The sequence below is a fragment of the Capricornis sumatraensis genome, chromosome 8 (assembly GCF_032405125.1).
Source record: "Capricornis sumatraensis isolate serow.1 chromosome 8, serow.2, whole genome shotgun sequence".
Classification (NCBI taxonomy): Eukaryota; Metazoa; Chordata; class Mammalia; order Artiodactyla; family Bovidae; genus Capricornis; species Capricornis sumatraensis.
In genome coordinates, this window is record NC_091076.1 from 74,913,695 (window position 1) to 74,927,390 (window position 13,696).

Sequence of the window (13,696 nt, forward strand, 5' to 3'; positions counted from 1 at the left end):
TATTATAAGGCACTTACAGAAAACAGCATATTCTTCTTGTCCTGGTTGACAGCTCTGGGGTCCGGGATGGCATCTGTGTGCTTGGTCACAGACACAGATTCACCTGGATATAGAATCAGAAGTGAAAAGCCCATAACTTCCCTGGTGGTCCAGTGACCGAGACTCCGCACTCCCCTTTGCAGGGTGCCTGGGTTCAGTCCCTGGTCGGGGTACTAGATCCCACGTGCCGCAAGTAAGGATCAAAATCACAACTAAGACCCACTGAAGACAAATACATACATACATACATACATATTTTTAAAAAGAAACAAGAAGCCCCGTGTGAAGTTCTCCCATCCCCTGGCCTCTGGGCCTCACCGGTCAGGATGGACTGGTCCACTCTCAGCGTGGTTGACTTGATGTCAATGAGACGGAGGTCAGCGGGCACTTTGTCTCCCACTGTGGAGGGAGAACGGCTTGGCTGAGTGTGGCTCTGGGCACCCCTTCCCAGGAAAGCCAGCAGGGCTCCCAGAAGCCAAGGCCAGGGCTGCAGGCAGGGCTGAGCCGTCCCCTGGCTTACAGTCCCCTTATTCATCCGATGGGGTTCTGGCTAAAGAGCTGTAGAGGGATCCAACAGCCCCCCTCTACAACGTACAGTCAGAAAAAGAAGCGTGGGCTCATTAGCGTCTCATAATGCAAGAATACCCCGAAGCACCTGCCACTTCCACGATGTCTCCAGGGACGATGTCCCGGGCACGGATGCGTTGCACACCCTTTCGGTCCGCGCGGATCACCTTGCCCATCTCAGGCTCATACTCCTTGAGGGCCTCGATGGCACTCTCCGCGTTGCGTTCCTGCAGAGGCAGGAAGGCTATCTATCTCCGCTGGCCCTAGCAGGCCACCCCCTTGGAAGGACACCCCTTGGGGCCTGGGATGGATCTGCAAGCAGAAGGACCTGCAGGGTTCCAGGACCAGGTGAAGGTGACACCTAGCAGCTGGGAGACCCCAGGATGCAGCCACAGCCCCGAGTCTCCCACCTGCCACACGCCCACGATCGCATTGGCCACAAGGATCAGCATGATGACCAGGGGCTCCACGAAGGCTGTCGTGGTCTCCTCGCCCTCCTCAAACCAAGCCAGGACCTGTCGGGGTCAGAGCTGGTGAGTGGCAGCCATGGGCCAGGATCTACCTGCCATTTCCTGTGTACTCTGGGTCCGTCTACTCCCGATTGGGAGGAAGTACCTCTGGGGAGCCCTGGATTTGGAGAGGTCTGTCTCAGAAGGCCTTGGCTTGGTGACTACTCCCTCCAGGTAGTGACTGCCACAGCCCACGTCCCACCCCACCCACTCTCAGGGTCGTGGGGCCACTGGTGGCTTGACTGTGGTTCTCCAAGTGTGGGGCCCAGAACAGCAGCAGCAGCACCTGGGAACCTGTTAGAAATGCAAATTCCTGGGGTCCATCCCAGACCTGCTGAGTCAGAAACTGGGGTGGACCCCAGCAGTCTGTGTTTGAAGCCGCCCAGGTGATCCTGTTACAATCTCAGGTTCATGGCCCTCTGCTCAGAGGACCAGCCAGAGCCCAGGCCTGGAGGCGGGAGACCTGGTTCCAGTCTGCTCCCACCTCCTGGCCCAAGTGGGTACTTGTCATCCTCTCCAGGCCTCTGTGTGTCCATCTGTTCTGAGGAGAGGGTGACAGAACCCTTTTGGCTTGGCTGTATTGGGCACCGGGCTGGATAGACTTTTCCAGGAGTCCTCAATTTGCAAAGGACAGTGAGTGGCCAGGATGGTCAGACTTAGCTGGCTGGGCCCCTGCCGGCTGGAGGGCACGGCTGGGAGCAGGAGTCACAACCACCCTCTGGATTCCATTCCCTGCATGACCCTTGGTCTCTGCTGCTCAGCCCCCAGTGGCCCCCTCCCCACCGCTCCACCCTGGGCCCACGGCCCTGTGGGTCCAGAAGGAGTCTAGGCTGAGGACATGGCGGGCAGCAATGGGGAGCAGCAGCCAGGAGGCAGCTGCGGGAGGCTGAGGTCTGAAGTCTCTCTGAGGAGCCATGGAAGGTACTGCATGCGCTCTCAACCCGGGGATTCGCCCCCCAGGGACATTCAGCAATATCCGTAGACTTGACTGTCACAACCATGGGGTGCTAATGGCATCTGGTGGGCAGAGGCCAGGGATGCTGCTGAACACTCCACAGTACACAGGACGGTCCCTGCCTCAGAGAATCGTCTGGTCCAAGAAGCCAACGGTGCTGATGCTGAGAAACCCTGCACTAAGGCAGGGAGGGGTGGGGTCAGATGTGCTTTTGTAAGCTCACTGAAAATCAGGGTGGAAGAGGGGCTGGAGGGGACAGATGAGAGCCGGGAGTTCACTGTGGGGGCTGCAAGGGTTTGGGCAAGTGCATGGGGTGGGCGAAGAATTGATGCTTTCAAACTGTGGTGCTACAGAAGACTTGAGAGTCCCTTGGACTGCAAGGAGATCAAACCAGTCAATCCTAAAGGGAATCAACCCTGAATATTCACTGGAAGCTGAAGCTGAAGCAGCTTCAGCTACTATTCACAACCTCCAATATTTTGGCCACCTGATGCGAAGAGCCGACTCATTGGAAAAGACTCTGATGCTGGGAAAGATTGAGGGCAGGAGGAGAACGGGGTGACAGAGGATGAGATGGTTGGATGGCGTCACCAACTCAATGGACATGAATTTGAGCAAACTGGGAGATATTATCGAAGGACAGTGAAGCCTGGCATGCTGCAGTTCATCGGGTCTCGAAGAGTCAGACACGACTGAGAGACTGAACAACAAAGGGGGTGGAGAGGGGCCCAGGGATGCCCACAGCTGAGAGGACAGCCCTGTGGCTCAGAGCCTGGGCCCCTGAGCACTGCCTGGACCCGCTCCCCGGCCCAGGCTGCCTGATGCCGTGGGAAAGGGCTACTTACGAAAGAGACCAGGGCGGCCAGCAGCAGGATTCGAACCAGGAGGTCCTCGAACTGTTCCAGCACGAGCTCCCACAGGGACTTCCCTGGGAACGGGAGTGCTGCATGAGGGCTGGGCTCCTGACCGACTGACCGATCGCGTCTATGCGGAGCTGCGGTGGCCCACTCCCTCCCTCCCATTTGAAGGTGAAGAACCCGAGGCCCTGAGAGGCACAGATGGGCAACACTGGAGGCTCAGCCAGGCCCCACCGCCTGGGAGGGGAGGACACCGCCTGACGGTGACTGGCCCAGGGTGTCATCTGGTGCCCTTGCAGGCTGCCCTGGCCCCAGCCTCACCTTCCTCGGTCGGGAGTTCTGCAGGATCCAGGCAGCCACAGGAGCCATGAGGAGACAAGAAATGACTGGGTTACCGAGCAGAGTCTGAGCAGTCCCCTCCCTACGGTGCGCATCAGAACCCCCACGATGGGCAGGACACATTCCCCCCAGGTCTCTGAGGTCACAGAACACGTGGTTTGTGCCCGGATACTTTCACATCCCTCCCCCACCTGACTCTAGTGGAGGATGGCCTGCTGTGACCTGACTCACCCTGGGACAAAAACCAAGCCAGGGCCCTCCAGACCCTCCAGGCCAGTTCCACCTCCGTTGCACAGAGGGGAAACTGAGATCTGGAGGAGATGGAAACCCTGAGGTCACACAGGGAGTCGGTAGTTCTCAGGGCTCCCTGCACTGCCCTTTCTCAGATGCCCACCCGGTCCCATTCAATGTCCCCCTACCCACGGGGTCCCCCTACCCACAATATCTCATTCTAATTGAGATAACTGGCTCAGGCCACCTCTGACACAGGACCTTGGGGACAAGGCCCGAAGCACTGCCCACCCCACCTGGGGCTCCCTGGGCACGACCTCAGCAGGCAGCGCCCCGGGCTTCAGTTCCTGGAGGCTGAATGTCAGCTTGTCCCCTCCCAGGCGCCCCGCTCCAGCAGGCTGAGAGAGGACCCAGCCAGCCTGCCGAGGCCCAGACCCACAGAACATTTTGAAGAACCATGTCTCCAAACACCACAAGGACCTGCTGTGCCTTTACAGCCTCCGCTTTCACCTCCTTCAGGTCCTGAAGCACCCACGTTACAGGTGGACTTGGCTGCCCCAGTAGCTAAGTCTGGGAATCTTCCCAGCAGCCTAAAGGGGAGGTAGGTAGGGATGCCGACCCCGTCTTGCAGGTTCAAGAACTGAGGTCCAAAGTGGATGCGTGGCTTGAACAAGGTCACACAGCAAGCCGGGGTGTTTGTGGGTCTGTGGAAAGGGGCCCTGGAAGGGCTTCTCCCTCCTTCTGCCGATCTCAGGATCTGCCCAGGGCTGTCTGAGGGGACTCTCAGACCGAGCCTAACTGACCCTTGTCTCTTCTCCTGTGCTGTGCCCAGGACAATCCCTGGGCCAGCAACAGCGGGGTCACCCGGGAGCTTGTTAGCAATGCAGAACCCAAGGCCCCACCCCAGGCTGGCTCTTCCTCCCTCCTCCTCGCTGACATGGGTCCTTGCCTCTGCCCACCTGCTTGCAGCTCAAGCACCAGCCAGCATTTTTGCTCACGGGCACCCCTACCCTGACCACCTGTTTGGAAGGTCTGGGGTCTGCACCAGGCAGCTGTACCATGGGGAGTACTGAGCAGCCCACTGGGCTTCAGGAATCCAGGAGGAAAACATATAACCTAAAAATACACTTTCTAGCATTTTTCTCCAAAGTCCTATTTTAGGCAACAGCTGACATTTTCCGTGGAAAATGTAATCTCCAGTGTCCTGCGTTGAGATTAAAATCAAACAGACTTTTTCCTTCTGATCTATTTAGCTAAAGTGAACAGGAAAGGCTGGAGGGAGGGCCAGCCCTGGTTTCTGGGCCAATTCTCCAATGGAGCAGGGTCCTTTAGAGGTCATCTCAGCCATGCCCCAGCCTCAGAGCACACGTCAGCCTGCTTCTGCCATGCTCAACCCAGGAGTTTCTTCAACCCCTCAACCTCTGCAGGTGTCTTCAGGATTCCTGACCTAAGGAAGGGTTTATCTGTAGGTCTCACCCGAATCCCTCCCTCTGTCTACCTAGCCCCTCCCTCTGCTGATGTGTAGCCGCGAGGCCACAATATTCCTCATGGCATTTTTTCTGGATAGGGGCGAGGCCTGGGGTTGGGAAACTTGTTCCAGAACATACCAGCTCTAGTGAGTGAAGTTGCTCAGTCGTGTCCAACTCTTTGTGACTCCATGCACTATAGCCTACCAGGTTCCTCCATCCATGGAATTTTCCAGGCAAGAGTACTGGAGTGGGTTGCCATTTCCTTCTCCAGGTGGATCTTCCCGACCCAGGGATCGAACCTGGGTCTCCCACATTGCAGGTAGATGCTGTACCATCTGAGCCACCTGCGAAGCAACCACCAGCTCCAGTCCCCAGTCCCCATTGCAAACTCCCTCCACATGCTGGTCTCACCGGGTCTCCTCCTTCTCCCCTTCCACCTGACTGTCCCCTTCTGCTGACCCACAGCCCGATCCAAGGTCCACTCTTGGTGGTCGTTATCATGCTATTCCCCCGGGGCTTCTCATTCTCTCCCACTTGTGGACACACAATAGGACTGTACGTCCCATCTTCCTGTGCAAGTTGCAAAAAGAAGGATGTGTGTTAGTTTGGGCTGGAATGTAGAACTGTTGGAGAATGGCACTGTCCAGTGGAACTTCCTGCGGTGATGGAAGAGTCCTATAGCCATGCTGTCTGATACGGTAGCCACCAGCCACATGGAGCTACTGAGCACTGGGAATGTAGCTAGTGTGACTAAGTAGCTACATTTTATTTATTATTATTTTAAAATATTTAATTATTTGGCTGTGCCAGATCTTGGTTGCAGCATGTGGGATCTTCCATCTTCACTGAGGCATGTGGAATCCAGTTCCTTGACGAGGGATCAAACTTGGGCCCCCTGCGTTGGCAGCCAAGTCTTAAGCCACTGGACCGCCAGGAAAGTGCCAGTAGGTATATGTTAAATTGATTTTCATTCATTGAAACTCAAACAGCCACACAAGGTTGGCGGCTGCCCCACTGGACAGCACACTCTGGAGCTCTCTGACCCTCTGCGATAGCAACCAGGACCTGTGTGACGGTATCTGCTTTGTGAACCTGAGTCACAGAGTCAGGAGACACGGAGCTTCATGGAGGTGTGTACGTACAGTGTGAGCAAGAGATGACCTGAATTGTTTCAAGCCACTGAAATCAGGGGGTTGTAATGCAGGATAACCCGGCTGATCTTGACCAATGCCCTCTTCTCGCCAGACCTGGCCTCTACCAGGGTACAGCAAGGCATCCCTTCCACTCCCACCCCTGCTCCTAGGGCAGGCTCAATAAGCCACGAGGTCACTGCAGATGCCCCGCCCATCCATGCAGGAGGGCCCGTCCCTGCTCCTGGAATGCAAGTGCTTCCAGTCCTGCCTGAGCAGCTGGCTCTCTGGGGGGGCCTGGGCCTCATTTGGAAGATGGAGGACAACCCCCACCCTGCAGGGCTGCTGTGTGAATGAGCATTATCATCATTACTGAGTCACAGTTATTAAGCTCCTGTTGCTGCTGCTGCTAAGTCACTTCAGTCATGTCTGACTCTGTGCGACCCCACAGATGGCAGCCCACCAGGCTCCCCAGTCCCTGGGACCCTCCAGGCAAGAACACTGGAATGGGTTGCCATTTCCTTCTCCAACACATGAAAGTGAAAAGTGAAAGTTAAGTCGCTCAGTCGTGTCCGACTCCTAGTGACCCCGTGGACTGCAGCCTACCAGGCTCCCCCGTCCATGGGATTTGCCAGGCAAGAGTACTGGAGTGGGGTTCCAGTGCCTTCTCCATATTAAGCACCTGCTGCTGCTGCTGCTGCTGCTGTCACTTCAGTCGTGTCTGACTCTGTGCGACCCCACAGACGGTAGCCCACCAGGCTCCCCCGTCCCTGGGATTCTCCAGGCAAGAACACTGGAATGGGTTGCCATTTCCTTCTCCAACACATGAAAGTGAAAAATGAAAGTGAAGTCACTCAGTCGTGTCTGACTCCTAGTGACCCCATGGACTGCAGCCTACCAGGCTCCTCCGTCCATGGGATTTGCCAGGCAAGAGTACTGGAGTGAGTTACCATTGCCTTCTCCATATTAAGCACCTACTATATACCAAAGAACTTCCCAGGTGGCGCTAGTGATAAAGAATCCACCTGCTAATGCCCGGGAGGCAACAGCTGTGGGTTCGATCTCTGGGTCGGGAAGATCCCCTAAAGAAGGAAATGGCACCCCACTCCAGTATTCCTGCCTGGGAAATTCCATGGGCAGAGGAGTCTGGTGGGCTACAGTCCATGGGGCCACAAAGAATCGGACACGACTGAACGACTGAACACTCTTATACCAAGCAGCATGCCACATGCCTACTTCATCTCCGGAGATGAACGGTGGCGTGTTGTGCGCCTAACACATGAGGAGGTGCTCCGCAGGCAGGATAATCACCTCCTTGTGTGCACTACTCTCGTGATTCTCAGACAAGCCAGGAAAGAGGATATGATTATTATTCCCATTTTTCAGAGTAGAAGTGCAGAAAGGTTGAGCGCCTACCTAGTTCAAGGTCACACAGCTGGGAAGTGGCAGGGTAAGGTTTTGAGCTCGGGCAGTTTGGCTCTCAAACCGGTGCTCTGGGCCTCTTGCACTCACTCCTAGACTGTCCTGCCTTCCCACCTCAGTGGTCCCTGAGCCTCCCCCAGTCAAGATCACCTGAAGGATCATAATCTCCCATGTCCTGACTGTTGGGCTGGGAGCCATTGTTGGCTGGCCCTTCCAAGAAGAATGCCCCATCTGTTGATGCCATCCACCAAGCTAATGGGCCAAGACAGAAACAAGAGGTGCCGCCCCTCCCAGACCCCCGCTGGGCAAATCTGGGGGCATATGACTCCCTCCAATATTGCCTGAATCGTTCACATGGTGGCCTCTCCTGACCAAACACTGCTCTGGGTAACTGTTGCCAGACTGAATCAGCCCCTGTCCACAGATACCCGATGCAGGGCTGGCCTGTAGGGTCCTGGGATGTGATCAAAGAAACTGCAGCTTAGAGCAGAGAGTCTGGTCCAAGGACTGGAGTTCAAATCCTATTATCTCAGGAGTTTTGTGACCATGGGCAAGTCACTTTAAGGCTGGATGTGCCTCAGTTTCCCCATCTGGAAAATGAGGATAATAACAGCAACCACCTCATGAGGTTGTGTAACGTGCATGAAGCCCAGTGCATGGTGAATGTTCAGTAGACCTTACCCATGACAACAGCGAACAGAAGTTCCCATGTCCCTAGCACCTGGGACAGCACCTGGCACACAGTAGGCACTCAATAAAACAGAATGAATGAATGACCCTACCCTGCTCACCGACCTTCCATGGGCCTACAAGATAAAGACCAACCTTCAAGACCTTCCTGGACTCACCTGTCCAGAATCACTCTCATATCTTAGATGGCCGGCCCTCCCTTCACCCGCCAAGCAAGATGCCTCATGGTTGCCCCTGGTTTTGCCCCACTCCAAGATTTTGCTTTCACAGTCCCTTCTGTGCAGGGTACCTCCCCATCTCATCGGAACTTCCAGGAGGGCTTCCTGGAAGAGTCCTTCTCTCGCTGGTCGTCAGTGTTGCCTCCTGCTCCAGCATCCGTGTACCTCTACGGCGGGCAGGGGCTGAGTCATCCCTAGGTCCACCCAGAGCCTCCAGAATTGTTTATTCACTTGCCCCACGGTTCAGCCCTGGGGCCACAACCCAGAGCCCAGGAGGAGGGAGGTGCAAGGCCAAGACTGCCCCCAGGCTCCACTCACCACCTGCTCCCTTAATTCCCCCCTTGACTCCTTCCTTCATTGGAAACTGGTATTTCGGCTTTTAAATGTTGGTTTCAGCCAGGTTCCAGCCGGGTGAGGCGTGAGGCGAGTGCTCACCAAGGTCTTCCTCAAAGGTAAATTTGCAGAGCAATTAAACTCTCATTTGAAAAGTCAGGGAGAGGCCTTGGCTGGGCAGACCCCGCCCCACGTGCCTGGCCTGTCCCTGGTCTCCAGGCCCCACCTGGAGTGGTCAGTCCTACCTGGCTGACCAGGCCCCAGAGGCGAAGTGTTGGCAAGGCAACTGTGTACATGAGGTGCTGTGGGCAGATCCGGCCATGCCTCAGAGAACTGCTGGTACGCAGGCTTGGGGTTCTACAGGGGCAGGGCTGGTGGAGAGGGGCAGGGGGTGGGGTGCCAAGGCTGCCCAACAAAGGTGTGAGAACTAGGGTGAGCCTGAAGGCTCTTCGCACCTGTGAAGCCCCTACAGGGGATCTCAGAGCTGTGTCTCCGCCCTACAGACAACAACAGGGTCCAGGAAGTGGTTGCCTCAGCTGAGGGCAGGAGATAAGGTCACAGCCAAGTCAGCACCGGCAGGAATCTAAATCAAGACCATCCCTCCCACGTGGCCCTGGAGCTCCAGCACCCACTGCACAGATGGGCAGACTGAGGCCCAGGAAGCCAGGCGCCTGCCCCCGTCACAGCCCCTCTCCCAGGCCCCTTAAACACTGCCCCTTCCCCGCAGAGACCTCCTGGGACCTCGACCCCTACATCCCTGGGCTCTGGGGTAAAGGCACTTTGGGGGGTGATGGCTCAACCCAGTCCTGTCTCCTGCCAAGGCTCATGTCCAGCAGGAGTGACAGGCAGCCCATCCATGGACATAAGGAGAGCCAAGGGCTCCTAAATATATACAATAAAATGCCCAATAGGATTTGCAAACAGAAAAATGGAAAGGAAGACTGTGAGAGGCCACCTTCTATCAGATTGGCATCTGATAAGGTACCGTGTTGGCGAGGTGGTGGGGAAACAGGTAGGCCAACTGGTGCGACTTTTTGAAGAACAGGGTAGCGATAGCTGTCAACACTGAAAATACACACTTCCTTCCACTTCTAGGAATCTGTCCTTTGGTGATTTTCACAGTGTGTGAAATGACATGAGGACAAGGATACACCTTACATGTGTGATAAGAAAGGCTTCGCACAAACCCCAAATCCATGAGAAGCCGGAGGGAAGAAACTCTGGGATGGCCATGTGAAGAAACTCTGCAAAGCCACTAGAAAGCCCAAGATGCTCCACGTGGAGCCATCCACAAGAGTGACTGTCACAAGGAGAGGAGGCGCAAAAGGCCCTCAAAATTCACTCCCTTTCACGTAAAAAAGACCATCGGTCACAAACCCAGAGGTGTGTGCGCACTGGATATCTTGAGAAGGAGACACTAGGGCTGCCGGGAGGCGTCTGTGGGGACAGGGCTGGGGATCATTCACCCTACACCTTAGGGACTTTTTGCATGTGGTGCTGGGTGCCCATTTTTATTCAAAAAGCAAGTTGAGGGAATTCCCTGGCGGTCCAGTGGTTAGAACTCCACACTCTCACTGCCCAGGGCCTGGGTTCAATCCTTGGTCAGGGAATTAAGATGCCACAAGCCATGGTCAAAAACAAACAGAACAAAACAAAATCAGTTGAAAGTCTGTAGAAATCCCCCCCACACACCCCGCCCTGGGCACCTCTGGGACCTGCCGAGAAAGTGCGGGCTCACAAGAGGCCAGGAGCCTCCCACTTACTGCCCTGTTGGGGCCTCAGAGGGCATGGCTACATGCCGGGGTGCAGACAGATGGGGGGACAACTCCAGGCACACTCACTGACTGACGCCCTCCCCCTCTCTGCTCAGAGGGCGGGGAGAAGGACCCCGCCCCCTCCTCTGCAGCAGAACTTGTGAATTTTAGGACTTAAGCAAATGACTTCCTGGTGGTTTCTAGCACTAACGACTTTGCAGGTGCAGAGACTCCTGGGATGGGGGGGACACTAGTCCCTGGGGTGTCCCCCCACCCCTGCCGCCAGCTTCTGGCCCAGAGCCACACCAGGCTCCTCTCCTGCCACAATAAGGGAGGGCTCAGTGTAGGCAAACACAGATAACTTTATGGCACAGGTCCTATCACAACCTCACTGACAATGAGCAAACAGAGGCACAGAGAGGCAACCAGTTGGTCCAGGATTGCACAGCTATGAAGGGGCAGAGCTAGGGCCTGAAAGCCTGACAGCCTCACTCCATAGGCCGTGTGGGGCGCCCAGGCCTCCTCCCCAGGCAGGGGCTGGGCGGGGAGGAGAGCCTGAGGCAGGAAGGGGCAACTGGCTCCCTTCTCCTCACCTCAGGACTTCCAGAGCCCTGGAATGCTTCCTGAGGAAAAAGCCCTCTCGGAGGAGCCAGGGCCGGGGCAGGGAGGGAGGGGGGAGGGGGGGCAGGGGGGGAGAGCTGCGGGGGAGCAGGGAGGCAGGGGGTGGAGGGCAGAAGGTTCCACTAGCTCCTGTTGAGCTGAGCCAGCTCCTAGCACAGGCTCACACTCCAGGGTCCCAGAGTCTGCAGAAACTGTGACCCCCTTGAACAGACAGGAAAAGTGAGACCCAGAGAGGGGCAGGTACCCAGGATTAGCTCCGTTTACTGGGTGACCTTAGGTAAGCTGTCTAACCTCCTGGTGCCTCAGTTACTCCCTCTGTAAAATGGGGATAACAGCAGTTGTTTTTAGGAAGAAAAGAAGACAAGGGGTGAAAAGTGCCAAGACCAGTGCCTGGCACATAGTAAATATTCAGTGAACATTAGCTTTTATTTTTACTACCATCAAACCACAGAGGAACCGGAGGAGCCCAAGAATAGCCGCTCCCCAACTTTTCCTACCGCCCTCCCCAAAACTCATATCCACCTCTCTGAACCTACACTCTACACCGATATCCTTATCCATCACCAGCCAGGGCACCCTAAAATCCTCTCACCTAAACCAGACAACATGGGGAAGAACTAAAGGCTCCCTCGTTCTCAGTCAGCTTCCCCCTTCAGGGAGATATGGGGGCCAGAAAGGGCCAGAAAGGAGAGGGCGTTGGCCAGGATGAGGTAGGGCAACCTCTGTATAGTTCTGGAGAAGGGCTGGGCTCCAGCTTCCTTTGCGAATGAGGACTTCCAAGCGGGCCACACAGAGGAGGCGGTGGAACCCCAGCTCTGCTGCCCTGACCCCCACCGCCACCCATGAGCTGGGGGATCGGCCGGGCTTGCCCTGCACTCCTCCGGCAAGGACACCCTGCCTGCCAAGTCACTAATGGGGGATACTAAATAATATTTATCTCCCTAGTTCCTCCCACAGCTCAACTAAATATAGCAGCTAATTTTTTTGAAAAAGGACTTCTGCTCCAGGAAGATAATATTTATATAAGAGGTGGTTGTCATAAACCAATACAAAACCCAAAGCTCCCTTTCTGACAGCTCTTTGCAATTTTCAAGCCAGTCCTGGGCAGTGAGACACACGGGCCAGAGAACCTCCCCTCTGGCTGGCGGGGAGCCCTGCCAGGGTGAGTCCCCAAGATCTGAAAAGACATGGGTCCAGGCTGCACCCTGGGAATGGAGATGACATTTCTCTCCGGAGCCCTAGGGACTCCGAGCCCTAGGGGTGGACGAAGAGGGCAAAATGCTGATTGGAAGTGACCGGGGGTGAGGGGGTAACCTCTGCATCTTCTGCCTTCCCAGGGCCACGTCTGAACAGTACAGGCACTGGCCAGTGCCTCTGGGCCGGGGAAGAATCCCACACGCCACTGAACAGGAGAAAGGATGACACCTTTCCCTCCCAAACAGCAACAGCGCCCAAGGCTGCCTCTGAGACCAGAGATGGGGCAGGCGTGGCTCCAGGTCACCCAGGAAGGAAAGGCCTCCCCAGGCAACTCCCAGTGCGAGGCCTTGAACCTGCCACCCTGCAGGGAGGTGGGTCTCCCGCCTCAGCAGTTCAAAGCCCCCACCATCGACTCCCGCCAGCCACATCCGTCCGGGGTGGCAGAAAGAGGAAGACCTGGGGATGAGGGTGGGGGCACCGAAGCTGCCAGCTGACAAGCTGCACCTTCCGGGCGTTTTATTGAGCCCTCGAGGGAGACCCTCGGGGTGAGTTGGGAGGCGGGACCTCAGGGTCTCCGGCTGGTCCCCCTCCAGCTGACCTCTGTGCGCACCTGCCGGACTCCAGCGGGCTGCAGCGGCGCGGGGACTCAGCGCGGAGCGGCGGTGGGGGTTGGGCGAGGACCTGCGGGAGTGGACCGCGACCGGGATGGGGGTGGGAAGCCCGGAAGGGCCGCACAGGTCCCTGGGCCCGGAGGGAGATCGGGGTGGGGGAGCCAGGCGTCCGGTCTCCGAACCCGGAACCTGCACCTCCTTCCCCGGCGAAGGTGCAGCGCGGCCCCGCCGGGAGCCCCAAAAGCGTCTGCAGAGGTTTCCGGAGCCCTGGCTTCCTGCCCGCCCGCCCGCGGGGGCCGATGGCTGGGAGGGGCGAGGACCGCTCCGCGGCCGCCTTGCCGGGGTGGGCTGTGGGGAGGGCTGAGACCGCGGCGCGCGAGGTCCCCGCTGCCCCCGCCTGGCCCGCGCTCTCACCGTTAGGGCCGTAGCGCTCCCGCGCGCCTGTCACCTGCTCCGCGCTCAGGCCGCGCTCGGCCGTCACCGAGAAGCGGCGCAGCACGTCGGCGGCCGGGAGCAGGTGAGCCTCCTCCATGCCGCCCGCCCGGACGTCTGCGCCGTCGGCACAGTGGGGGCCGCCTCTCCGAGGGGCTACTGCGCAGGGCGCGGGGGACTCGGACCCCGACGGGCGCCGCGCGAGGCCATGACCGCGCTGGGACCTTCCCCGACGGCAGTGGCGGCGGCGACAGGGGCCCCCGCCAGGATGCTGCGCCCCGGGCGCCCTCCCGGGGGCGGGGCGGCGCGGGGCCCGCCCCCG

General features: G+C 57.5%; 1 protein-coding gene across 3 annotated transcripts in view; it reads right to left on the reverse strand.

Moving 5' to 3' along the window:
• ATP2A3 (ATPase sarcoplasmic/endoplasmic reticulum Ca2+ transporting 3) overlaps window positions 1-13,474 on the reverse strand; it is a 33,358-nt gene extending 19,884 nt beyond the window's left edge. For all 3 annotated transcript variants that reach the window (XM_068978493.1, XM_068978492.1, XM_068978494.1), the window contains exons 1-7: window positions 13,357-13,474; window positions 3,249-3,266; window positions 2,916-2,998; window positions 1,017-1,121; window positions 695-833; window positions 358-438; window positions 18-103 (exon numbers count right to left, since the gene is read on the reverse strand). In XM_068978493.1, the coding sequence (XP_068834594.1) occupies window positions 18-103; window positions 358-438; window positions 695-833; window positions 1,017-1,121; window positions 2,916-2,998; window positions 3,249-3,266; window positions 13,357-13,474 (630 nt within the window). The remainder of the gene's footprint in view (window positions 1-17; window positions 104-357; window positions 439-694; window positions 834-1,016; window positions 1,122-2,915; window positions 2,999-3,248; window positions 3,267-13,356) is intronic.
• Window positions 13,475-13,696: the final 222 nt, after the last annotated feature.